At 40.1% G+C, this 27,582-nt stretch overlaps 1 protein-coding gene across 12 annotated transcripts in view; it reads right to left on the bottom strand.

Annotated features, from left to right (window-relative positions):
• Positions 1-25,786, bottom strand: part of BPTF (bromodomain PHD finger transcription factor) — a 52,769-nt gene extending 26,983 nt beyond the window's left edge. For 5 of the 12 annotated variants that reach the window (XM_058852205.1, XM_058852212.1, XM_058852206.1 and 2 more), the window contains exons 1-9: positions 25,031-25,785; positions 12,756-13,578; positions 6,132-6,355; positions 5,777-5,977; positions 5,089-5,277; positions 2,322-2,486; positions 1,967-2,142; positions 703-1,058; positions 307-438 (exon numbers count right to left, since the gene is read on the bottom strand). In XM_058852205.1, the coding sequence (XP_058708188.1) occupies positions 307-438; positions 703-1,058; positions 1,967-2,142; positions 2,322-2,486; positions 5,089-5,277; positions 5,777-5,977; positions 6,132-6,355; positions 12,756-13,578; positions 25,031-25,667 (2,903 nt within the window). In that variant the 5' untranslated portion in view covers positions 25,668-25,785. Of the gene's footprint in view, positions 1-306; positions 439-702; positions 1,059-1,966; positions 2,143-2,321; positions 2,487-5,088; positions 5,278-5,776; positions 5,978-6,131; positions 6,356-12,755; positions 13,579-25,030 lie in introns of those variants that run through there. The other 7 variants (XM_058852210.1, XM_058852215.1, XM_058852217.1 and 4 more) reach the window with 5 other exon arrangements.
• Between the last annotated feature and the right edge of the window lie 1,796 nt (positions 25,787-27,582).

The following is a 27,582-nucleotide window of genomic DNA, read 5'->3' as shown; positions in this document are numbered from 1 at the left end:
ATGACAAAATGAGAGACAAAAAACCCCAGACTCCACTGAACTGAGAGTGTTGAAATTTGCTCTTCTACTCTCCCAGAGTTTTAGCAGTTTTGAGACCATGGCTCAGATAAAACAAATGCAGGAGCAATGACACTATAAAAAAATATTGTCATGGTTTTTCAGTGTTTCTGTTTGAGAAAATACACTTCAAGTGCTGAATGACTATCTCAATTTAAACATAATTCTTACAGGCTTACAGGGACTAGCAATTGCAAACCAAAGTAAAATTCTCATATTCAACAATACTTTAATATTTATTAATTCTACCTCGTATGCCCCAAGGATTCCCGCCAGATGGGAAGCATGACAACTGGTTTGATTGCACACTCCAATATAGCCAGTGCTAGTGCAAATTCTCTGGGTTTGCTGCACATCTGAACAGCCTTAATCCAGTTAGACCTAAATTGGAAAAAAGAGAATGATCTGAAACATATACACGCAGTAATATAGCTTGCCATTTTAAAAAGATTTAATGGTAGGATAAAGACTCCTGTAGTAATACTCAAATACACAAACCTTTTAGCCTCCATCATAAACACAGATGATGTTTTATTATAGTGAAGCACAGTGCTTGGAGATCACAGATTTGAAAAAACAAAGTAACACTGCTAGCAAAACCACAAAGTAAAACACAAGAATAAGTATTTCCATTTATTCATTTACCTGTGGGAAGCCCAATTAGGGTGAAGGAACGATGCTGGGATATTGTTTTCTAGCTGAATAATGGTCAGCCTCAGGGTAGATATGGTGAGAACTTTAGAGCCATGTACAGACCCATTCCACTTGAACTCTCCAGCTGGAGTCAGGCAGAATTTATGTGAGAGATGTCGCCTCTTGTCGTGGTCCTCCCTGTGCTGGTGCTTGTTCAAAGCGAAGGAATTGGTGGCATATTGATTGTGATAAACACGGTACTTCCCCTCCTGCCCCAGTTTGAAATAGTTGTTGATATTTCCCTTAATCACAATGTCCTTCTTGGTGTTCACTCGGGACACTTCACCTTGAGAGTTGACCACCAGAACCTTAAGAAAGAAATATTGGAAACTTTTCAGTGAATTTGTAAAATAACTCGTTCTATTTACTTATTTATGATTTAGGCTTGAAGTCTATCTATAAAAGAATAAAAATACTCTGTACCAGTTTGCAGAAGCAAACAACTGTTTATATAATACACCAACATATGTACTTCATCACTGCCTGTTTACAGAGTTAGGATATTTCCAGATCAACTTTAACATTAAAAAATTACCATCTAGACTCCTCAGACCAAACAGGAACCTGTTTTGCTGCTCTGATTGTGCCTATGGAGGGAGAGAGCTTTGGGAAAGCAGTTTCACTAAACTCAGGTAAGCTCTCTGTGAACATCTCGTTACAGAATTCAGACATGCAGCTTAGCAAACAAATATCCTGCACTTTGAAAACACGGCTTCCACTAACATCACTCGACTAAATTAATTTGTTTGTGAATAAATGCACTAAACTTTAACTTACAAGGAAAATCAGTGAACAAAAATAAAATTAATATACCAAATAGTATGGAGACAACTGCAAAAAAGTCCCAACAGTCAAACAGTTCCTTCCTGGATAAACCAGGCTACTTAAAGAAACCAGAATCAAAACAACAAACAACCCAGTCATAGAAAACAGTTATATCAGTGCACTGAGTCACTGTCATATCACTTTGTAGAGAGCACCCAAGAGAGCAAGAGCAAAGGAGAAGGGGAAAAAGAGGTTCCTGTGATATACAATTTCACCATTTGCTAATTTATTATTACTGCCTTTTCTTTAAAGAACCTCCATTACCTGAAAAAAATAACTTTTAAAAACTTTTAAGTAAAGTTTAGTACCATTTAAAGAAATTACCATTTTTATAGACCATTTTTTTATAGTTCTTTAAGTTTTCCAAGATATTGGAAAGATGTGCACAAACCTCTCTGGTTTCTTTATATAACTTATTTGCTTCATTTGCTGCAGCAGCAACCTGCTGACTTTTCATCTGGCTCAGTTTGCTATCTGGATTTCTCAATCTGGTGAGCATCCGCGTCGAGCCTGGCGTGCCCTTCCCTGCACCTGGAGAATCACTTCTGTCACCATTGGATTTCTCTCCTGCCCAGGAATAAAAAGGCTTTTAAAACAAACTTAAGAATTGGAAGTTTTCTACTGATGTACAAAAGTTACTAACAGAACAGAAAGTTTAGTGAAAAGAGGCATAAATTGGAAGTTGGAGACGTCTTTATCCTTATCATCCTTATTATTAATATCATCATCATTATTATTATTATTACCTATGTCCTCTGAAGCCTGGGATCCCTTCTCTGCATTTTCAGCATCATCAAGAGTTTTAATGGAATCGTTCTGGCCAGAGCCCAGCTCGCTGCCACTGCTGTTCTCAACATCTGCCTGTGGAGGTGCAGCAGAGCCACTGCTGGGGATCATCTGACCAGTTTCTTCTACAAAAGAACAACTTCAGTTTTAGTTTTTTCTTTTGAATTGGATCAATGCAACTTCTTAAAGTTTTCATCAGAAAAAGGCAGATGAACATGATTTGCTGGACTGGGGGAAACACATATAAAATATTAATTCCCTTCAGAACACGATATCCATGAAAGTATTTTTTGTTCTGTTTCAAGGAGTTTCAACTTCTACACCTCTGAAGAACTGAAATTCATACCTGTGTTTAAAATATATTTGTAACTCATCTGAGACAATTTTCTTTCTATAGATGCACACACCGATAACCCTGAGACCATTCTGTACTTAGAATTCATAAAATTTGGTCTTCCTGAAGCATCTGATTTTCTCTCTTTTAACTTTCTTGTGCTTTAGCTGTTCCTGAGAGTGTACACCTTTCAGTTTCTCTTGTTTTCCATTGGGTCTTTGATTGTCTCTTCCTCAACACCTTAATTCTCAGGAATCCCAGATTTCAGCTCCATTGGCACTGCTCTAAATATCAACCCACTTAAAACATCAGCCCCTTTCTGATCTGATGGGTCTTGATGTGGCTTCAGATGGGTTCCTGGTCCTCAGCTGTCCTCATTATTGTGTCTTGGCAGCTGAGGACTTTGTTGTCACCCCACCTGTTGTGCTGCCCCACTAGGAATTTTTGACTAAGTATCGCTGAATTGCAGCTACCTTGAAATGAATCCCTCTGACCTCCCAGTAGGAACAAGCCCCAGTCCCTCAAAACAGCAAACCCAGCATTGTCTTCTGGGCTTAGTGCCAAAGGGAGACAGCTCAGCTGCTTAAAATCTACAAGATCTGTCTGTTTCTAGAATTCTTCCAAAGCATCAGGGATTCTGGTGTTGTTAAGAAAAGTGACAGAATGAAACCTGGTTTTTGTGAAATACTCACTCCTAGCAGAAGGATGGATCAGGTAAATATTCTGGAATTCTTAGAGGATCCCTAACCTGAATGCATCTTGACTTCTGACTGTGCCAAATGGGTGACAAACCACCACTGCTTGATCCATTTCCCTTTTTATTATGAGGAAAAATGGACTTGTTTCCATGGCTGCTGTTTGGAGGAGAGTGGAAGCCCCCAAACCGGACTCTTACTGAACATTAATATCCAAATTGCATTTAACAGACATTCTCATCTACCTCTGCTTTTTACTCATATTTCCCCCTCTCTTTTGGGAGTAACTGCCTCACTGATTCTGGTTCAGTATCTCTCTCTCTCTCTCTGAGAGTATCAAACTGATATTTCATAGTAAGAACACAAACATCACTGTGATTATAGTGAACTAGACACGAAGAAAAACCCTCTCTACGCATACTTTCCTACAAAAAAAGAGCCCACTAATTTACAACTCACGTAGAAGCTTTGGTAGGAGAAAAGTGCTTGTGAAAGTATAATAAATAATAATAAATATATAAGTGAATCTTTAAAATAAAATACAAACCCATAAAGGTGTCTGAAATAAAATCACAGGATATGTATCTTTTCCATTAAACCTTTACAGTTATTTTAACTTTAAAAGGGAATAAAAAATAGGAGAACTGGCAAAAATATTTGTTCACTTATCTAAAATACACGGGTTTTGTCTCATACATGAGGACATTTTCTATACTTAAAAAGTGTATTATGAGGCTTGCAGATTACAGATTAATCTTAGCTTTCATTTTGTCCTCCTGTTCAGAAAGTTTATTACAAAGTTGGGATGCATTGACTTTCATAAGTTGAAAAGCTGCAGACTGTGCCTGCATGGAGAACAATTTCTGTAGGAGAGAAAATGTTTGCTACCCGTTTTTAAAACATAACACACTGAATATGTTCACATCACACGTTTAGATTTTTAAGAACTGAGAATAAAATCCTGATCATCTTAATGGTGATCAGCTGTTTAGAGCAACATTTGGTTATGTAGTAAATCCTGTAACAGAATATAATTCTAAATGTAATATAAAGTAATTCTAGAATAGTACACTCAGTTTATGTTACACCTAATCAACTCCCACTTATTGCTAAAGCAAAAGTAAGATTGTCTGGTTTAAAATAGTATATATTATTACCTTTGAGTCAATGACATGGCAGAACAAAACATGTTAAGATACAATAATGCTTGTGCTTATAATTCTGAGATCTGTTTAAAACTTCCAGCATGACAATTTTAATCTTGACATTTCAGTGCAATGGTTTATAAATGTGAATGAAAACGCTTTGTTAGTGATTTACACAGTAAATGAGAGGTTAAAATAATAAACAAGCCAGCAGCAAATTAGATTTGAAATAAACTTTGAGAGGATGCTAACAATCATTATGGATCACTATGGAAAAATAAAATAAACAGAAAATAGAAAATTAAAAGCTTAGCCATAGTCATCTTTGGAAGGCATGAAAACAAATGCTAATGTCATGGAGGACCACAAATTTCAAGCACTAGTTGCAAGAAAATTAACTTTGAAATGTTAATAATGACAACGTAGCAGTAAAGGATGGCACTGCAAGCAAACAGCATGAGTGATATACACTGGGAATGGTTTTAGTGGACAAATCAGAGAGAAAAACAGATTCCCCAAATTACAGAGGCATTGGTGACAGTGCCTTCTGTACCTGAGAGTTCCAGAGGGAGCTCTGATGCCACCTTCTTCTCTGCCACGTTGTTGCTATCAAGGGTTTCTGACTGACACCCCACTGCGTCCTTCCCTTCAGAGCAACTATTCTCTCCTGCAGAAGGATTTGTGGTGTTGTCATCAGTGCTTGAGGTCACAGAGTTACTTTTATCCCCAACGACTGTTGCCTCTATAGTAAAACGCACAACAAAACTTTAGGGATGTTCTTTATTATGCCTTAGGATGTCATTTGGCATCATCCATAGAAAGCAACTTCAGCAGCTTTGTTTGTTTGATAATGCTAGAAAATAGCAAGCTTTTTCCTTTCCTTTTTTTTTTTTGCTGTGAGATAGTATTGTCTCAGAATCAAAGAACAAACCAACTGTGAGTAGGAAAAAGTTAAAAATTATGTCATGTGGCTTACTACAAAACATGTTGATCACAACCTGTAAGCGCCACCTGTACCTCAAGGCAGGGTATCTAGGAGCCAGCTGTACGGAAGTAGGAAAATTGGTGAAATTACTTAACAAGAACAACTCCAACATACAAGCACAAAGGAATTGACAAATATCAGCTATTACAGAAAGATCTTGGAGAATCATACAAAGAAAGTATCGCATTAACACTTAAAGAAATGTGGGGTTCACTTCACTTAAATTAAGCTGTTAAAGCACAGTCAGTTTCTTTACCTTCTGTTTTCTCTTTTTCCACATCTTGCTCACTTTGTGTTTCCTCAATTTTATCCTGGTCTCCAGATTCTTCCTTGTCTCTCTCAGCATCTGTCTGGTCATTATCACCATCACTTTTGGCCTTTTCTGCTTCCTCATCTCCTGTGTTTTTATCTTCCACTATTTCTCCTTTTCTTGCTCTGATAATGTCCAAAATTTCATCTACAATATAAAGCATGCTGTCAGCCCAAAACAACAAACCACCTACAGAGCCACGGAGCACAAATAACATGACATTAATCCTGCTTCTGATGTAAGATAAACTAGATTTGATTCAAAGTGCAGCATCTATCCCCATTACACAAAATATTCCTACCATTTGCTGCAGAAAGGAAAGACTTGTTGTTGCCCCTTGCTTTGTTTGTAAGGTCTTCTGTCACATCCATGTGCCGATGAACTTCTTCACGCATCTCGTCCAGGGTTTTGCATAGGTCAGCTTCCCAGTAATCCTTGTCCAGGCATTCAATTAACTCTGCCAGCTGGATCTTTGTGCTGTAGTACCAGATTTTCTTATCCTTCTCACTTTCTGAATCTTCCTCTCTGTAGCAGTATTTAAAAAATATTGATTTTAAAATATCTGGATAAATGACAAAACTTGCTATCAGCCTGCTTTCTGCAGAGCACTACAAAAATGTCAATACCTGAGTGTGAATAAACAAATCACATTGCTCATATGCACCCAGTTTATTAATATCAATATTCCTTTCTTGTTTCCTTCCCTTTCTTCATCCCCTCAGTTCTCATGACAACTTCCTCAGGAAAGCTTTGAAGTCTCCTTAAAACTGGTTTGTCCAATTTGACAACAAGGTGCATTCTCATTGTATTTACTATTTCTGTAACCAGTAATTTAGTCCAGAAACCATAATGGTAGTTTCTGATAGTGTATTCAGAAAAAAACACAGAAAATTCAAAGTATAGAATGTCACATTCATAAAATATTTTATATTGGCATCCTACAGCATCCACCAGTAAGGGATGAGTCATAATACAACCCCTTTGAAAACATCAAGGGATTTCCACATTTTTAATCTGCAGTACTCCACGACCCCATGAGGCCAGATTTACTGGTGCCAACAGCACCTCAGCAGGGCCATGGACCCAAGGGAGCTCCATCAATATCCCAGGTAACAGGATCTCCTGGAGGCTGCAGAGCACAGGGAGAATGCTCCAAGCGCTTCTGCAGCTGCTGGATTTCAGCTTGGATTGATCCATCCTGTGGAGCAGCAGCAGCCAGACCCAGGCTGGCATTTCCACAGCACATCCCAGTGCTCCCCACACCATGTGGGTGCCACTGATTGCCCAGCCTGGCCTTTACCTGGGTGAAGAAACTAAATTACTGCTGCACTTGCACCCCAGCACTGCAGGCTCATGGCTCACTGAGAACCCTAAGCCAGAGTTCTCACAGCAATGGGAAGCTGACTGTAAATCTCAAAGGTTTGCCCTTGTGGGGTTTGTTGCAGGTTCCTCTCTACTGGTTCCTTTCCCATGGATTATACATTAAAAATGGCACAAATTGGCCTCAGGGATTCAGAAAGACAAACAACCTTAAGGCAACTTGATCACTGCTGATCTACTGCCTCCCACCCTGTACTTGTGAAACAATTAATATTTGCAACTCAAACAGAACACAATTGAAATAAGGTAGTTGTGAAGTTAATAACGGCAATATTACACAAAATTCAACTACTAACTTGTCACAACCATTATTACAAAACAGACTTTTGGTTTTGATGATAAAACCTGGTGTATGGCAAAGAAACTTGCATCTCTTTCATAAAGGCCTTTGCTCATGAAAAGCAACTAATTCTGCTTTACCATTTATTCCTTTAAACTGCCCACATTCCATTAGTTTTAACCACACCAACTTGTTAAGTTTGACAAGTTTTCTCAGAAAACAGCTGATTTCAGGAAGACTGTCACACACAGCACACCAAAATTTAATAGCTGAACACTGACAATCATTTGGCTCTATGGAATATTCTAGGCCTGTAAAGTTCCATGCTAAAGGAAAATTACTGTTTAAACCATGTTTCCTCTAAACCAAGAGTTATTTACTAACAACAATAGGGATGACAGCACTTTCATTACTTGTGGTGAACAAGAGCCACAGAAGAGTAAGATAAAGGCAAATACCCAAAAACCAAGAGGGAAGGGGAGAAGAGAATGCAAGAATAAAGTTTTACACAGTGAGAGGAAATAAAAGGATGAAATAAAATGCTTAGCTAAAAAGAACAGAGAATGGGTGCCTTCTGAGCTTTCCCTGGCAAGCATCCAAGGGAAATGGCAAGTGCAAGACCCCAGCAGAGCAGCAGTTGTAAGGCTGCTGTGCTCCTGACAAACATGACTGTAGAATATGATGCTGTTATTACTCCATTTCTTAACTGACCAAAAAGGGAACTTGAACCTTTCATTCTGAGCCCCTCTCTTGTAACTGATACAGGATTATTTGCTAGAGAGATAATGCCATTTATACATCCTCTTATATGACCTAGATATGCAACAATATAAATGCTTCATACAGAATCAGAGAGTCACTTTGGCTGGAAAAGACCTTTGAGATCAAGTCTGACAATACATTCTCATCTCTCCATGAGGAAAGGCTGTGCCTGCATTCATCTGTCAGACAAGCAGCTTGTACATGTTGCTTCTATTTTGATGGTAATTATCCAAGTGTTTTCTTATTTTCATGTTTCTCCCTCCCATTCAGCAAACCTGAGACTGCTCCAGCTGCACTAATGCAGCCAGGGTATGTGTGTCACCTGAACATCTCAAGCAGCATCTGGCTTTTCCCTCCCCATCAGCGCTTTTTATTCTAGGTTTGCAAGGTTCCATTGAACTGAAAAGCAATTAACTGCTGTTTTCAGTTTCCCTGGACAATTCAAGAAAATGTCTCCAGCACCAGTAAAGGTTTGCTGTATTGCAGGCCAGTAAACCCCGAGGCTCAGTGTGCAGAGCTGAGACATCAGACCACCGAGAGTATTCTGCAGAAAGCACCTGGAGCTAATCCTTCCATGTGTGATTTGAGTCCTGCCCATTAAAGAACTGCTCAGATAATATTCTAGAAAAAGACAATGAGATTATCCAAGAATATTTTAATAGCCTTCTACTTCATTTATGTCAGGGTTTGAGCATAAAGTTTGTTTTGAATTGAAGACTATCACAACCTTAGCAAGAGAATTTCAGGAATTAAAGAGTTTTCACTTGAAAAACCACAATGTGAAACGGCACAAATTTGTTGGTCTGCGTGCTTACACCAAACTCATCTCTGGCCAGACTTCTTTCCAAGATTCAGATGTGTGCCAGGGGAAGACTTGGCATGCACAGCAGAAATCATTCCATGCAATCCATTTTGGCCAACTTAGATAAGACTTAAATTAACAATTATATAATTCCAGCTAACTTTCCCTGAAAATCTTTTTGTGTTTAATAAAGAGACATGACTTTTACCCCCTGAAGAAATCAGGGGGGCTGTCATAAAAAGATGGAAAGATGCAAGGCTGCACAAGGAGCAGATCCCAATGGTTTTCTCGGACAGTCCAGACAGATTTGCCAGCCTGGTGCTGGACAGGTCTGCAAAGACTCCAGGGGACTCAGCTGAGTCATACACAATATGTGAGGCCAAGGAGGGAGAAAAGAATCACATGAGCATTTCCTACCTCTTTCAGCTTCCTTGGCTGCCAGGAACTATTCACTGGCAGGCTGCAGAGACAAGTTTAAAGACTGATAAAAGCAACATAGAAGATACTCAAAACTTTCAAGTAAGGTGATAGCAAAATATTTAGTATTAGTAGTAGCAGATTCCTGAATTCCATGATGATACAGTTGGAAACTGAAGAATTCAGGAAATTGTTTAAAGCAATCTATTCAAATTAAGACCCAAACCCTTGTTAATTAACTGGAGAAAACAGAGGAGAACCCCCTAAGAACATAAACAGCATGACAAATCTTGCAGAAAAAAGAGCTGAAACTGCTTTTGACTGTCGAGGAAGATCCATACAACTCAGGAATAACAATGTGTGTCCTATTTCTGCTATCAAAATGAAAGCCAAACAGCATTTTATTATCTTCTACACATAATAGATAAATCCAAAGCATCTCGATATTTCTATAAAGATAAACTTGTTAAAACACTGCAGTAGTTTACAAAGACAATGCAAGTCAAAGTCCCAAATTTCCTGAGTTAATAACTTGCAGAAATAATCTTCACAAGTAAAACAAATGCAATTGACCCAGAGGCATCATCCTTAATTTGTAAACAGCTTGAAACAAAAATGTCAGGAATTAATTTGCTCTTGGCCTGTTTTTTGTTTTAATCTTGTTGATATTTGCTCATGAGGAGATTACTTCAGTGTCCACTTTTCCATCTTTGCAGAACAGAAGATGTGGAAAAGAGAAACAAACCCACAATGTTTGGCTTAAAAAAGGCAAGTGATGGAAACAAAAGTATTAGGAAACAAGTCTACAAAACCATTTAAAAGGTATGGAAACCAGCAGTAGGTTGGATTTATGACATTTAAAGGGGGAGAGGGGAGAAGAAGTAAAAAGCCCTAAAAACCCTTTAGAGAAACAAAACCATCAAGAATTTAGGATTTCAGTTCTCTAATCCTCCTGGGCAGGATTTCAAATCAGTATTTGTGCAGATTATTTTTAGATCTATTAGTTTCCTCTGATAAATATGATCATATGGCATTGGAGAATACATTCTATTCATTTTAATAAAGTTGATATGATGATATAATTTCACAGATCTCAGGTTTTAACATTTGGCAGTTATCCCTTAAGTTACCCTTCAGTCATCCAAGATATCAGGCATAAATAAATAAATGCAAAAGGTGTGTTTGCAATACAGAATGTTCACTGAATTTGAAAACTGGAATTACAGAGTTTACTATCTATGTGAGTTATTAAAGTTACATTTCCCTGGAATTAAGTTGTGTAGTACTTTTGCCCCCTTATGAAATAATTTGCCCACAGAACACCTGAAAGGAATGCAAAATATTGTTTTTTAAAAAACTCAATATATTTAGCTTTTGAAGATGTCTCTTCTAAATGCAGTTAAAATTACTACCAATGTGCTAGAAAGAAACAACTCTCACATGTGCAGATTTCAAAGGCTCACAAAGCACCTGCATGATTCATTTTCATTTGAAACATGTTGAAGTGTTGCCTGTATCAAAACCTTCTGAACATCAAATACTCCACTTCACTGGGAAAAAACATTGTTTCACAGATCAAGTTTGGTTAAAAATAATTATCTATCTGCCTACATAGAGGGAGGAAACAAAGTCTGCCCATTTATCTCAAAATCAACTCCTGAGTGATCTGGATTTTTTAATATTAATTCCCAAACCTCTGCCAGTACAGGAGAGCAGTGAAGACAAACCCATCTTTAGAACAGCCTTTTCCTGAAGACTTTGAGGGGAAAGATACAGAAACAAAGCAGAGGAAACCATAAATTATTTAAGCACAAGTAGCTAGAGTAAAAATAATCCCAGCTGTGTCCTTCACAATGAGACTTTTTGTGAAAATCAAAATTTCACCACATTTTCTGAAAACAAAAGGTAGGAAATTCTGTATGAAGCAATGGAATAATTGGGATATCAACAGCTTCAGGTGCCCATTGCATCCTGGTGAACCACCTGAATGATCCACCCCTTACTGTGGAGCATGTGACTGAGTATAAACATGGAGTATATATATAGGAAAAAAAGGAGAAGAGTATAAAAGATTCCCTGCATCCTTTGAAAGGTTACTTGGCACTACTGTGACATTTATAACCCAGAGAAACTAAAAAAGATCAAACATGGACTCTTTTTTTACAAATATGAAAGAAGAACACAGGAAACAGAGCAGAGATAATTAATACTTAAAGCATCAGCTGACAATACCCTAGAGAAACAGCCCCACATTTTAAAGGAATACCATGAGCCCTTAGAAGTGTCTTCTTTGCAAGATGTAACACCATCAGCAGACCTCACAGTCCCTTTTTAAACACGCTGGCTACTATCTTAACATTCACCATAACCTGCTTTGTATGAAATTCTGTTAAGGTACCCAGCTGTGGTTTATTTTCTCTGTAACACTGAATGGAAAACTGTGTTTCTGTGTTTTCAGAGCTCTGCTAAAATCTCTATTTCTCCTAATTTAACAATAGCACTGATTTCACTTAAGTATTATTTCTCCTCCATTATGAGAACAATTAGATAAGAACAGTCTTTGATGAGAAAACCGATCTTTAGCCATTTTTCCTGTGAAAAATTAATTTCAGATTCAACTTTTCAGGTAAAATCCAGGGCACAATGCCCTCACTAGCAATGGTTTGATTCCTATTAATATTCTGAGGTACATTTGTATCTTGAGACCAACCAGTACCAGGTAATTGTGTGAAACACACACAGTACCTCCCTCGAAGACAGGCATGACTTGCTATGGTGACTTTCTTAGCACTACAGAACAATGTTCAATGCAACATTTTCTGCATTTCTAGTGAATCCCTTTGAGCATCTCTGAAAGTTTCAGCTTCAAAGTCAGAGCATCAAACTAGTACCAGAATATGGCAACCAAACACTGCTTAAGCAGGTTGCAGACCACAAGTAGTGTCCTACACACCGTCTGATATAAAAAGAATCAAACTTATCTTCAGTAACTTATAAAAAAACTAGGGAGCTGTCATTAATATTCCCTTTCTTTTCCTCACATTCATGTGTTTTCAGCACATTAATATTAAGCCTGAGACCCTGTTTTTATGTATAGATTACAAGAATATTAATTTTGGATAAATATGGATTATTTACATGGTCTTTAGTAATCTCCTTACAAAACAACAAGCAATAGCCTTATCTAAAGAAAGAACAATTTTAAGATGGCAACAGCAATTTACATGATGTATTAAAACCACAATATTATTGTACAGAAATTATGCAATGATTAGTTAACTTACATGATGATTCTCCTGTTCAGGAACCAGTATTTCCGCCTATGCCTGTCGTATCCAATAGGTTCGTGTCGGATATATGGTTTGTTTTTTTGGATTTCAGCCACACAGTCAGTCACCCCAGGTACCTTATGTGCCACACAGACCTCACACTGCCACTCGTCTTCGGGCACCTCCTCCAGAGGGGGTTTCACGCACTCCAAGTGGTACACGGCCGAGCAAGTCTCACAGCAAAGCAAATCCCCAAGTTTGTGACAAACCCTACAATGATCATCATACTGAATAACACCTTCTGACATTAACTCCTCACGTGCAATGTTTGTGGTAAGAAACTGATCCACTAAGAACTGCAGAACTTTGATTTTATTCTCTACTGGTCCATAAGGATAGTCCTCTGTCTCTTGGTAAGGAAGAACATGATGGTATTCCTTGTCACTCTCACAATATACCCGCAGAACCTCTGGCCACGTCATTCCATCTATGAAATACAAAGTGGAATTAACGCTATCTTTGAGGTCAGCAGGTCCAAAGGTAGTATTTGAAGTGTCTTCTTCACGTAAAACTGCTTTTAACAGCACTATATGCATCTCTGCCATAAGTGTGCACTGCTCTTGACTTACCAGAGCAGCACAGAAGTCCTCAAAACGAAAAGGAGAGAGGCGCAAAACAGTGCCAAAGTTCCTTAGTACCTCATAGATGGCAATAACATTCATTATATGCTCACTAGGCACCATTAAGTCCTCTGAGGATTTAGGAAACTCCAAGGGTGGGATATCTTTTTCTTCTAATATTGGAGAACGAGGACGATGTGCTCTTTGTCTTCTCCTACCTGGAATAAAAAACAACGGTAAGAATTTTGCTGTTCACAGGTCAACACAAGTGTTTAAACATCTATCATCAATCACTGTGTTAACATTCTGAACTAATGCAAATTAAGGCTTCACAAGCTTCACAGTTACATAAATGTGTTAACTCAGCTAATCATCTTATACTTTAACTAACAGTATGAAAATAAAACACAAGATATTTGAAGTTTTGCTTTAGACACACAGGAGTATTGTACATTTCCTGTACAATATACATCTACTGAAACTTTAAAACTAAATCTAGGAATGTAATTGTTTAAACTACTTAAAAAGAAAGACATTTCCTGCAGCCAAAATAATAATTTTTTCTCATTTTTATTCAGCGTGACTAATTTAAACCTGAAACATCAGGCTCCAAACAGATATTTTGTATTAAATGATTGCAAGTTATTCTCCTATCCAGCATGGGCATCCAGGAAAGCTCATTTTAAGCAGATGTCTTAGGACATCAATTTCAACCAAATTAAAATACAAAAGAGAACCTAAAGCATGTTGCCCACTGCTTTCTAACTAGAATATTTCTCCTGACTACCTACAAACCAAAACCAGAAGGTAAATGGGATGTTTTATGAAAGCATTTCAACAATTCTCAATTTCTCAAAACAAACAAACAAAAACCTACCCCACACCACCTTCACACTTCAATAAAACAGGAGTCATATCCACAGAATGAGGAGGCAAAATTATGGAAGGACAAAGTTTACCAGTAAAAACTAATCTAAAGAGCTGTTTTACTACCTAATAGAAAAGACATTGAACGTAATTAATTCAGTCTCAGATGCCAATTCAGATAAGATACTACACTTCCCTTGAATTCCACTATCCTTGATGCCAGGCAGAAGGAAAAACAAAAGAGGAAGTTTTTGAAAATTACACTACCTGACAGATTAAATATTTTAATCTTCTATCAAAATAAACAGCTACATGCAACTATTTCTCAGCTATCAGTTAAAAGTTTTAGATGCACTCATTAAACTTATTTCCCTTTATAGAAAAAAATAAATTGAGAAAATCTCATAAGCCATCATCTAGGTTTAATCCAAGAACTGAGATGAAAACTGGTTTTAGGTCCTCTTACTAAGCATACTAAGATTCTGGTCAACAACTAGATTTCAAAATTATCCATTGTCCATAGACAAGTGTCAGCAGGATGCATTTCATGCACAGAGAAAATCCAAAGAAAAACTGCAGCTATTCATAGCAGCCATTTCCCACACACACTTCATTAAAATGGGACATGTATTAAACTTTGTGTGTTCTGACACTGAAGAGTGACACAACCAATAGTCTGTAATTTTAAGATTCACTTTCATAATTTCTTAACCAAATTCTGCATATAACAGACCTCCCCAAAAGGTTCAAGGAAATGAAGATAAAGTGAGTTCCAGTCAGCTTGGATGTTACCATTAAATGGAAATGGTTCTCTGTGGCATTTGTTCAACCTACCCTACCCCCTTCGATACTCCCAGAAATACAGAAAATAAGTCTAATGTGGGAGAAAACCTGCTAAGACAGATCCTGCTGAACCTGAAACACCATCACTAAAATATTAATGCATTGAAAAGGGAAAAAAAGAGAAGCTACCAGAAAGAAAAGCTACCTCTATGAAATATCTTGATGCACAACAAATGATGCCAGAAAAATAAGTCAACCCTTAGACTGGTATGACAAGAAGGCGGCAGACACAGCTTTCCCTTTCCAATGTTAAAGAATGCAATTTTATACAACAAATTACACACTCAAACTATACAGAAGATGAACTGCAAGATGTTTCCATTACAGAAGTAACAGGTCAACCTCATCTGTGGATTAAAATAACTTTCCAAGTTTAGTGAAGTTTGAGTTCTGACTGTGGAAAATGAAGGAATGCTTCTATGACTGTCTTCCAACATGCCTCTACACTAATCAGTGGAAAATGTTTGATCATGGCAAACACACACATAGACAAAGGAGTTTCACAGCCAGTCACAAAACAAGTGTTTTCTAGATTAAACTCAAGTTTTCTATCACCATGATCCAAAATCATATATGCATAAGACACAGCTGGCTTAGTTAAAAAACTCCAAAGCAAAAGAAGACAGGCTCACACAATAAACTATTTTGGGGTCCTGAAGCTTCCTTCCACACTGCAGTCCTAGCTGGCCATGCAGGACACCACCAACACCACAGGACAGATATTCTGAAATCACTGATGGCCCTCACAGAGTCCAAGTACCACAAAAGCCAGCAGAGCTATCACCCAGGAGTCCTTCTGTATCAGAAAAATTTATCTGTCACACAGTAAAGCCATAAAACAGCCCTTCAAGAAAGAGAGTGGCAAGGATGTTAACCCTGCTTTACCTGAATTAATAAAAAATCCCCCCCAAGACAAAGATAAACCAGAGTGAAGGACCACTGCTGGAAAAAAATGGACTCCAAATACCAGTTTTGCTGATGTCTCTTTCATATGAGATAACCATGGAATCATGGAATCATTAAGGCTGGAAACACTTTCAAGATCAAGTCCAACCATCTCAGCCCCACCACCATGTCCTCAAGTGCCACATCCACACATTTCAGAAGACCTCCAGGGAGGGATGACCTACACCAGTTTCCTGAGCAGCCTGTTCCAGTGCTTTACAACCCTTCAGCAAAAAAAGTTTCCTAATATATAATCAAAACATCTACTGGTGCAACTTTCAGTCACTTGTGTATTGGTCACATGAAATTAATAGGGGAATAAAAAAAAAAACAACTTTAAAACAATTAATTCCTAATACATTCTGAAAAAGTTAATCTCTAACACTTCCTCTTACAAAGGTACAACTAGAGATCAAGAAGAAATGTGTTATCAGGATATAAATGTGTCATAATAGTATAATAAAGAATTGTACTTTGGTGCAAGCACAATGCAACCCTGTGGCTGCATTAGTCACACCATCTCCTACTTAAATCAATTTATATATTTTCATGTTTGTTTTGGTATAAAAACCAGAAATTTCAAAAGTAATGATAAAACAGATAATAGGAAAAGCAGACTGCATTACAAAATGTGTGCTTCATTTGTGTTAGGCCTCACAGTTGCAGCACATTACAATATTGTGCACCTCAACACTCCCCATCCACACTGGAAACCACACACCACAGCTCAAGAGCTCAAATCATTTCTCTCTTCACACACTGAACTGCTCTGACCAATTCTCAACTAAATATAAACTGGTTTCCAGAGCTTAAAAAGCCAAGTATTCAAAGATGCAGAATATTTTAGAAAGAAACTGTATTTTTCTTGAATGACTTGATGGCACAGTACTTAAAACCTTTCTATGCTGGCTTTTTTTCTTTCCAATTTCACTTTCAATTTGTTGTTAACATTCTCTTTACTGGGGCTGAAGAGAATTTGAAGTTGAGAAGAGAGTCACAAAGTATGATTTGGAAATTCAGAAATTCCAATCAATTTGTGCTTAAATGCATTACTGGCCAATACATCTACTGTGATCTCAAGAAACACTCAGACACCTTTAAAAAAACCCTCAAAAGCCCAAATCAACAAACCAAACAGTCTAACAATCTCCAGTGAAAAGGATGGACATTCTCTGCACGGTGCTCATAAATCTTGAAGCATTACAAGTGGCTGTTCAACTGAAATTAAAAGTGCAGGTCAATGGAATATGATATAATGATATTAAAGTGCTACAAATCTCTTTTTTGAGCTGAAATGTTGGTGTTTTACTGGTCAGGTGGATAACCTGTCTTCACTGCTGATTATTCAGTACCCACACAGCTCACCGTGCTTTGGAGCAGCTCCACCTCCTGTGTGAGGGTTTTTGAAGATCACAGTCCATGTTTACCCAACTGTGCCTCATAAACACACACACAAAAAATAAAAAAATCCCTTAAATGCTGAAAAATGTCTTCCTACAATAAGCATATACAATTATTCAAGCTCTTCACTTTCAAGGACAATCTTCTTTTTCATGAGGCAAGTGGGCCAATACTTAAATTGGACATTCAGTGGCAAACACCAAAAACCCACAGCCCAACAAAGAACTCTGGCCACTTCAAACACTTTAGTTTAAATTATTTTAGAGATACTAGGATTTGACAACCTATTTTTTTTTAACTTCTTGTCATTTGTCAGTAATTTGGGCCCCCACAGGGAATTTTTGTTTCAAACAGAAATTGCAGTATGTATTATTTTGTTTAAAATAAAACTATCAATAGGATTGCAGAGCAGGTGCACTGGCAGGTTACTTCTCCTTTAAGCATCACCACCTGACTGACTAGGCTTGAAACTGAATTTTCACTTGACTACTGTAAATTCAAGAAATCTACTCTCAATTTACCCACACTGAAGTTTCCCAAAACATACTCAAGTTTTATTAATGCAAATTAGATACTTCTGAGATAGTTTCTGCATGTTAACTAAGCCTCTGAATCAAATTTCACCTCTGAATTTGAGGCAATACAAAGGCAGAAAATGTCCACTTCTACACCACTCAAATTCCATAGCTTTATTTGGTGGAAAAGAATTGATTTGCCAATAGCCTCCTGCTGCCACAGCTGTAATATTGAGAGGATCCAGATCCCCTGGAGTGTCTGAGTACTGCATTTCTATCTAGCACAAGCTTCTTCTAAATGGCAAGTCCTTCACTGGTTGTCTTTTCCCAAGTGCTGAAGCAGTCTGCAGTGGTTACCTGTCCCTATTTTGAATGCTATAGTTGAAGAGCTGCTTGTAATTAAGATTAAAGAGTAAACAATTCTATTCCCATGGCATTTAATTATAGATACTGATAATTATAGTCTACACTTAGGATAATCTACTAAAATAATTTATATTACAAATATTTAAGCAAACACACTAATGATACTTGAAATAAAACAAAGTTAGTTAAGGAACAGTCTGAACACCCAAATCCAGAAATTACTCCAAAAACCATTGCTTTTTTATTTGCATCTACTCAACCTATTTGGTTCAAATGCTGACCCTTTCAGAATTTAGAAATTAAAAAGAGTTTAAAAGAGCCAAACACCTTGTCTTCATTTTCATTTACAGACTGAAAGAAGAAAAGAAAAAGTTACATCTACTCTTTACCACAGGAGAATACAGAATTTAAAACTATTTTAACCATCTTCAACACATCTGCTGGTTTATGCAGAGTATCTGAATAAACTACTAACATCAGTGTCCAGAATACAGAAAGAATATATCACAACTAAATATGACTTTCATGCTCTTCAGCTTTAGCTGAATACAATCACCATACACATGTAGGCTAACAAAAATCACACAAATCCAGTTTTGCCTTGTCTCCCTGACATTAAACACTCCTCCCCTCCAGCAAACACAGCCTTTCAGCCCAACATGTTTCAGGTACTGGACTGGTGATGGAGGCCCTATAGAACAAATATTCTGCCAGAACTACTGTCTTGTTTAAAAAGGAACAGAGTGGTGGCTGCATTGGTCTCACCTAAAAACCAAACACTGGTTCCACTCTCTCCTGATTTGAAAGTTCACAACTGGTATCATTTCACTTCTCTGAGAACTTTCCCTTCCTCATCATTTCTCAGCACTTGGGCTCTCCAGCTCAGAGCTCCTGCTCACAGTTGCCATGGAGAGAATAAGCTTGGTAGGAGCATTGGGGAAAGAAAAGAGACCAAGGAGTTTCAGATACTTCAGCAATCTGTCACAGGAAGGGGAAAATACACAACGAACTCCCACCCCCCTCCAGTCACACTCCATTAACTGACCCCAGAAAAGACTTTCAATTTTCCCCAAAAAAAAGATTTAAATTTTGGCTTTGAGTTCTACAAGCCAAGTCAAACCGCACTACTCTTACATGAAAGTCCATCTTTAGTAAAGTAGAACTGGGCTGGTTTTGTTTTCCAGATTGTGAGTCACTGCAAAAACTTCTCAACATAAAGACCAGCTGGCAGTTATATATGATGTCCTGGGAGCACGAGCACTCCTTAGAGAAGACGCCCTCTCCTAGATTTTCCTTCCTCCTGGAAACTTTGCCTTTTTACTGCCCTCAAACTCCCTGAGACCCTCCTATTTTGGTTTGGTTTTAATAAACACACACTTGCTGTCCCAAATTATTGCTTTGCATCAGGCATGCTTCAAATGGGACTGTTCAGCAACACATGAGCTTTTGTTAGATATCACTGAGAAAACTGGAAACAGTTGATAAAAATGTGTAAGGGAACTTTTTTTTTTTTGTTCTTTCCTTCCTTTCACAGCAGAATGCAGAAACTGGATAGAGCTGCATGTTTGCCACAGCAATATCCAAACTGGTTCTTTAATTAAAAGTCAACCTCTTGGGAGAACATTTGCTCAGCTTCCACCAAAGAAAAAACAGCAGTAAAATGAATGAGTTTAACATAAAATAAGAATATATTATGAAAAGCAGTGCCAAAATAGAAAAATCTAAATCTTTTTCTTGGGATGGGCTGAAATTAAAGGCTTTGACTTTTACAAACATTTTCTTCCCTTTTAAAAATGCCAACATGATAATCATGTTTCTAATATTCACAAGTCAAACATTCTCTTCCAGAAAAAAAATTCTAAACGAGTAAGATGCATTTGTAACTACTTGTAGGTGCAGCTCCAATTTGAGTAATACTCTGCAGTAATCACACCTAACCCAAATTTATTTATTTAGTCTGGAGAAAATTAAAAATCAACCATAAATAAAACATAAAAATGTAAAAACTAAACTAACATTAAAAATTAGGCATTCCAAGCACCAAAAAAGCTTTGGAAGTTAAAACATAAATGAAAAAATCAATGGTTATTAGAGTAGATCCTGAGTGCATTCACATCATACAAATTCTCAAAACATGTTCCTAAGTAAAGTTTTACTCCTGCCTTGCCTTGTACAAAAGTAGGTCTTTATGTCCTTTTAAAACTAAAACTTTTGGCTGCTTATTTTTTCAGTTTGCACACCTGTCAGCAGTACACTTTTAAATCAAACTAGGGTTATCGACTGATTTTACATTGAGAATTTAATTTCCCAACATTATGGCCATTAGCACCCCCTCAGGAGCCAGGAATACAAACCCACCCATGTTCTATGGAATCATTTTATCATTTGGATAACTAATGCAAATGCAAGACAAGCAGCAGGTGAGATCATTCTGAGAAGGACTCAGAGGCACAACCCTTTTGTGCATAGAACCCAGGAAAAGAAAAAAAAACCAACAAAACCACAGGTACAGATACTCAGGAACAGTTAGACAATTTCTTGGGACACACTCAGGATAAATTGTAACTAATTTAAGAAGTTAGCGAGCCCTGAGAGCCAGCCCAAATCTACTAAAATCCGTATTTATTCACCTTACACCTGTTCTATGCAACACAGTGAGCACTTACAGAATTTTACTGCAGATCTACAAAAAAAGTTTGCTCAATACAGTCATCGGCAGCACATTGCCTTTTACAACACACATACTTTGATAGGGGTGAGTGAGGTATTTGCTGCTCAGAGCTTCTGGGATGACTGGCAAAGCTCTCTTCAGACAAGCTGCCAATTTACAAGTCAATGCAGCAGGATCAGCCTCAGATTTACTCCTTTGGCCTTCTAACAATTTCTTTGTTACAAATCGTCTCCTACATTTTTCAAGACTGGCATGATGAACTAGTGATCCTTCCCTCTAGAGCACAAATCAAGGGCAGATTACTAAATGGTAAAATAAAAGCATGCCAGGTTTAATTTAGAGAAGGGGGTACCCCAGGTAAGATGTTTGGGAGGCTGGTAAATCTTCCCCCACGGCAGACAAAATAAGCTGTATATCTTAATATCGTATCTCAGTGTGCCCACTTAGACAATTCTTCAAGAGCATGAAAACATGTTCAGATAAAAATTACTACAGACACACAAAATGCAGCACCTGATTCTCAGCTAAATTCTTTCACTCTGAAGATAAAAGCACGCTGTGAAGTAACGTGTTAACAGAAGCAATGGTCAGTCCCCCACAAATGCTCAGACAAGCAAAATACAACTAGAAGTATTATTTAATGTATTTTAAGATAAATATTTTGTCTTCCCAACTCCAGTATTGTGCATTTGTTTGACAGATTGATGATGATCTCAGCTGAAAACTAGATGTATAGCTCCTCCTAAAACTAGTTTTCTGATGAAGAAAAAAATCAATAAACAAAAAATGAAGGACTTCTAGGCATCCTGATTAAACCCTTCTCTCAAAATTCTGCAACATATGAAAAACAGTAACTATAATGCAACAGTGACAAGCCTCAAGTAGAAATTACAGTGGACAGGGAATGGCAAAAAGGTTTAGTGATGCAAGTATATACAGGATACCTGTCCCAACAGTTCCTCCACCTTCTGGGGATGCAAAAGGGTGAGAGGGAAGGGACATTAGACACACAAAATTCCTCTACCAAAAGTGAATCCAGCAGAATAAAAGGAAATAAATGTTATTCACACAGTATGTTTTTACTGTACCATGACCAAGTGGTATATTAAAGACATTTTATCTAAGATTCTGCTTCTTTAAATAGTTTAAGAGTATCATTTTATATTATAATAATACTAATTTTACTATCATATTATAGTAGAAAGTACTCCTACATCTAAGTTCAAGATAAATCACAAGCTCCCCATCAGAGCGTAAAACCTGAGGCTTTCTTGGCCAGAGACATTGCTCTGTGATCTTTTAATTCATTGTTCAACGTAAGTTAGAAAAAACTATAGCAAGTCCATACCCCTGTCTAAGTGGGATGTGATTTATGTGTAAAAGCTTGGTTGGCAGGAGAGTTTGACTGGGATGGCAATTATTCAATACTCTGCTCTCACAAACACTCTTCAGCCCCTAAGAGCACATCCTGGAAGTGGTTGTAACTCAGATTGCACTGACTGAGGGAAGGTAAGGGGAGAAGGAATGCTCATCCTCTCTTCTGGGTAAAAAACCTGCACAATTCTGTCAGGAGCCAGTTCAAGCAAAGGGAGGAGACACTCCTTTGAGCCCTCCAGCTCAGCACAGGAACTCTGTCACTGTGTTACACTTTGCTGGCTCAAAGACAAAGATATGAAATAACCGCCTCCCCCCCGTATCTAAACACAGCTAAGGACCAACTCTGGCTCACCCAGAGTCCAACAGCTCTGCAGCCCCTGAAGGAACACTGGAGACACAACTCTGCACTCCTGCCCTGCTCTGACCCCCTCTCTGCACTGTCCCCTATCAGACACAGAGATCCTGATGACAGACAAACCTTTCCCTGCCTGTTAATGCTGCTCTGATGCCCGGCATCTCTTGCTGGATTATGACAAGGCTGAGATTTCCATCAGTGCCACCCCTGCACAGCCACGCTCCCAAAGCAGGTGTTTGCCCAGGATGAGGCACGGACTGAGCTGCCTGAATGAAAAGTTTGTACTTTCTTTGCAAAAGGGCAAGAGCGTGGCTGGAAGAGAGAGGGAAGGAGGGAGGGAGACCTTTAGGCAAACACTGAACTAATGAGAAACACCAGTGACTTGCCAAAATAACAACACAAACGTTTTAACTCTCAAAAACTCAGTAGAGAGCAAAAGCACCTAAGGATAAAAGTGCTTACACTTGCATTTAAGAAAGTTAACTGAAGTCATCGTGACCAAGTTAGAAATAAACATAAATTATCAAAATGGTTTCTGATATACCTAAATACCACATAAAACCTGTCTATGCTTGTACAACAATGCAGAGAGAGCTATCTTCTGATTTGCCAAAACTCTTAGCACATTTGAAAAATGGCATACACCCATTCTCTGCAGAACTCATTTTAAACCTGGATGCTCATGTAAAAAATATTACCCAGACCTAGCCAGTTAAAATCATAAAAATATTATTTCCCTGACATAAGCACTCCCAAAAATGTAATAAAAATGAAAGGTATCGCAACTAAGCAGAAAATGGAGAGTTTAAAGTCAAGAGAGTATTTTAGACCTTTTTTCCTTCTGTGAAGCCAGATCTCAATCTTTATTCAAAAAATTTCAATTTGATTGCAGGACATTCCTGCAACAGGTAAACTAACATTTTAAAAATTATCTCTGAATAAATTTAGTAATATATGTACTTATTTTGATTCATTTAGGTTCTGGAGCATATGGATATAAGTTTTAAAAAATATATAGACAAACATACAGAGCTTTTTAAAGTACTACTTTGAAGTCACAGAAGGAGCTGATATCATTAACTCACCAAAATAAAAACGAATTACATATTTAGCAGCCAGAACTTCCCCCTTTTGAAAAGTCATCAGCTAACTACTCGGAACTACATTCCTTTTTTTAATTAAGATGCAATGCATTCACACTAACAACCTGTTCCTCCCCCCTTCCAAACTGGCCAAATACTGGAACAACAGCAGTGTCTGCCATCCTATAGCCCAAATCATAACAGGTTACCTGTAAGTTGAACTACTCTCCTGGTTCAGAGATTAAAAAAAATAAAAATAAAAATATTCTAAGCTTGAACTCCATTCTGGAATGAGTTCAAATAAATACAAAGTGCTTAAGTTTAAATAAAAGAATTTTTGAAGCTTGGTGAATGAACCAATTAAGGACAAACAGAAATGCAGGCCTTAAAAATTTCCCAAATTTCCCACTAGAATTAAAAAAAACCCCACAATAATACTTAACGAATTTTAACCTCAACATGAGTTTTAAAGGTTGCCATATCTTAAGATAAACGTAGTATTTAAATGCAAGACCTCTGACTCAACCTCCACCTTTTAATCTTTGTGTTGAACTCAAACTAGGTTTACATCCTTGCAATGAGGCCCTGTGCACTTTTCCCCAAACTATAACAATGCAATCTCCATTTTGAACAATGCACCTCATTTCCCTCCTTGGAAAGCTACTTTTGTCTTAAAGCCAGGAGATGCTGAATCCAGTTAGAGCTCTGATCTCAAGAGCCTGAAATTTCTCGGTGTTTACAGTTTTTTTGGTTTTTTAAGCCACTTCAACTTACATGTGCTTCCTTTCCTTTCAACATGAAGTTGTATTTGCAAGCACAAGCCAGCCTTTCCTGTATTTAATTGAAAAGACCTCTTTGCAAGGCATGCCTCTCGTTTCCCTTATTTTTGAATTTAAAGTGAATGCTCCACAACACTTTTGACATTGTTTGCAACACGTCCTGGTGGATCGCGCATTTCTGCGGTCACCAGGTTCCCCATGAATATTTGTAAAGCATCCCCTTGTTTCCAGCAAGTGCCGCCCGCCCTCCCTGCTCCTCTCCGTGCATGCGTTTGTGAGCATCTTCCAATGCTCCCCGCGTCCCCGGGGTTGCCAGTGGTTATTTGCATACCCCTCTCCCTGGGAGTGCTTGCGGGCACATCCTCGCATCCCTCACATCCTCGCATAGGAGTGCGGACCGTATTTGCCAACCTAGAGGGAGCATGTGGGGTGCCCTCGACTTGTTTGAGTTCGCCCACGGACTCACTACCTGGGGTGCTGCTGTAGGTGCTGTGGCTCCTGAAGCTGCTCTCAGTGCAATAACTGGCATCGTCTTCATCCTCCATCTCTTCGGGGTAGTCAGAGTCGTCGTCGTCCTCCTCCTCCATTATCTCCTCCTCCTCTTCTTCCTCGGAGTCCTGGTTATCCTCGGGGTCTCCCTCCTCCTCCTCCTCGGACACCATGCTCTCCTCCTCCTCCTCCTCGCTCTCATGATCGTCGTACACCACTTTGCTGATGCTCCTCCTGGACGAGGCAGCCCTGCCTTGGCTGTTGCAGCTGCCTCCTGCGCCTCCTCCTCCCCCTGCTCCTGCCGCCCCGGCCCTGCCCCTGCCCTTACCGCCGCTGCCTCCCCCACCGGGGGTGCTGCTGCCGCCGCCGCCCGCCTTCCTCTTGCCGCCCCCCCTGGGCGAGGCGGCGGCGGGCGACGAGGCCTGGGCAGCGCCGGCTCCCTTCTGCTTGGGCCCCGCCGTCTCCGCCTGGGCCGCGGCCGCCCACCTGCCGCGGCTGCTGCCGCGCTGCCGGGAGCGCAGCCCGCCGATGGGGCCCGCCGGGGCCGGGGAGCTCGCCGGAGCGGCGGCCGCCGCCGGCTGCTGCTGCTTGGGCGGCCTGCCGCGCCGGCCCCGCATCGCTGGGCGCTGGCCGAGGGGGAAGGGAGGGGAAGGGCGGCTCGGGAGGGCGCTCGGAGTCCGGACAGGCGGCTACGGGCAAGCTCCGCGCCCCGCGGAGGGCGCGGGGCCGGGGCGGGGGGGGGGGCCGGGCCGAGCGGGCCGCGGCTCAACGCGAATCGCCGGCGCCCCGCTCCGGATCGCCGCCGGCCGCCATCTTGTTCCCCGCCTGCGCCTCGGCCGCTCCGCGCTGACTGGGGGAAGCGGCACCAGGCCCCGAGCGCCTCACGTGACCGCCGCGCCCGCCGCCGCCGCCAGGGGGCGCGCCCGTCGCTGCCGTGAGGGAGCCGCCGCGACGGGGCGGCCCCGCGACCCCCGAACCCGACACCGGCACCAAACCCGGACCGGATCCGACACCGGTACCGGCATCGACCCCAGGCACCGACAGTGGCTCCGGATTCTGCCCCGGCACCGACCCCCAACCCGATCCCGGCACCGACCCCTTCCCGAATCCGAACCCGGCACCGGCCGCGAGGACCGGCACCGTTCCTCGCCCCTTTATGCTCCGTTTGCCTCTTTCCCCTTTGCCGGCACCCGGCGCCCCCCCCACCCCGCCCTAGCTCACGGTCCCGACACCGCCGGTCCCTCAGCCGGCCTTGTCCCCGGACTCACCCTCTCCCCACAGCAGAGTCTCTGGGCCTGTGGCCAGCATCTCTCCCAGAGCTCGAGGGAGCCCACGGGCCCGTCGGGAACAGCTCTGAGCGAGGTACGCGCCGGGCCCCGGGCAGGGGCTCCCCACGGGGGTTTTCATTCCCTGCCCAAATCAGAACCCCGGGTGTCCCCTCGGGAGAGGCTTCCCTCCGCCATCGGCATCAAGCAGCTCCCCTGACCACTGACACTCATCTCTGGCCTTGCTTTGACTCCTTACCTGTTAAACCCCTTTTAAAGCTCACCCTTGCACAGCCATCCCCCGTGTAAAGCAAACACAGATCACATATGGGCCCAGCATCACCGTTTTGTCCATCCATTTTCTCTGTTCTCTGTTTCCACAGCTCTCTGGAGCACTAGGAGAGAGATGGGCTCTGTCTGCTTCGTATTCTCTCTGGTTGTCTCATTTGCTAGAACCCACAAAGAGCTAAAAATCAACAGAAACACTTGCACAGTTGGGTTTCCAATGCCACCACTTGAATTCAGGGTATCAATGTCATAAGCAAAAGCAGTACAAACTGAAAGCCAGCCCAAGGCACACAAACATCTTCTATTTCTTACAACCAGCTTTCCTTTTCATTGCTAGAGCAAGACAACTTCAGGATTTCAGAGAGACAGAAGTCTTACCATTGGAAAATCAGTCTGTTTGCATGTTCTTTCAATCTCCTGCTTCTGAGCAAGGTAAAACCCAACACTGGTCATGGCACAAACATGGCAGCAACATGTCCAATATGTCATTTAATTTGTATTCTTCAATAGGAATTTTTGAAGTCCTTTTGTTCATTAACTTGTTGCTCAGGCTGAGCACTTCACTAGACCCACAAACCTGCCACAGCATCAAGCACACAACACTGGCAGCAGGGTTTAGCCCAATTTGCACTCCAGCTCTAGCTTTTTATATGCAGCTCTTTTATATTCAGTGTTGCAGCTGCACAGGCTCAAAGCCCTGGTCTAAGCACAGGATGATACACACAGCAGCAGCCAACATTGCCCAACCCCATTTACACCTTTCTACTCAATTTGTATTCTGAACCTTTCCAAGTTACCTTTAGATTGCTTATGTCAGGCTGATTTTTGCTACCTCTTACAAGGTTGCAGAGGATTGTGGTAACTCTTTAAATACACAAATACACAGACACACATTTTTCCATTATCTCCTTCTGGTGTCATGGGAAAATACACCTGTGCATTCTGCCATCTATACACTGAGAATCTAGCAGAGGTGCCT

This window comes from Poecile atricapillus, chromosome 17 (genome assembly GCF_030490865.1).
Source record: "Poecile atricapillus isolate bPoeAtr1 chromosome 17, bPoeAtr1.hap1, whole genome shotgun sequence".
Taxonomy (NCBI): domain Eukaryota; kingdom Metazoa; phylum Chordata; class Aves; order Passeriformes; family Paridae; genus Poecile; species Poecile atricapillus.
This window is presented reverse-complemented; position numbering and strand designations above follow the sequence as displayed.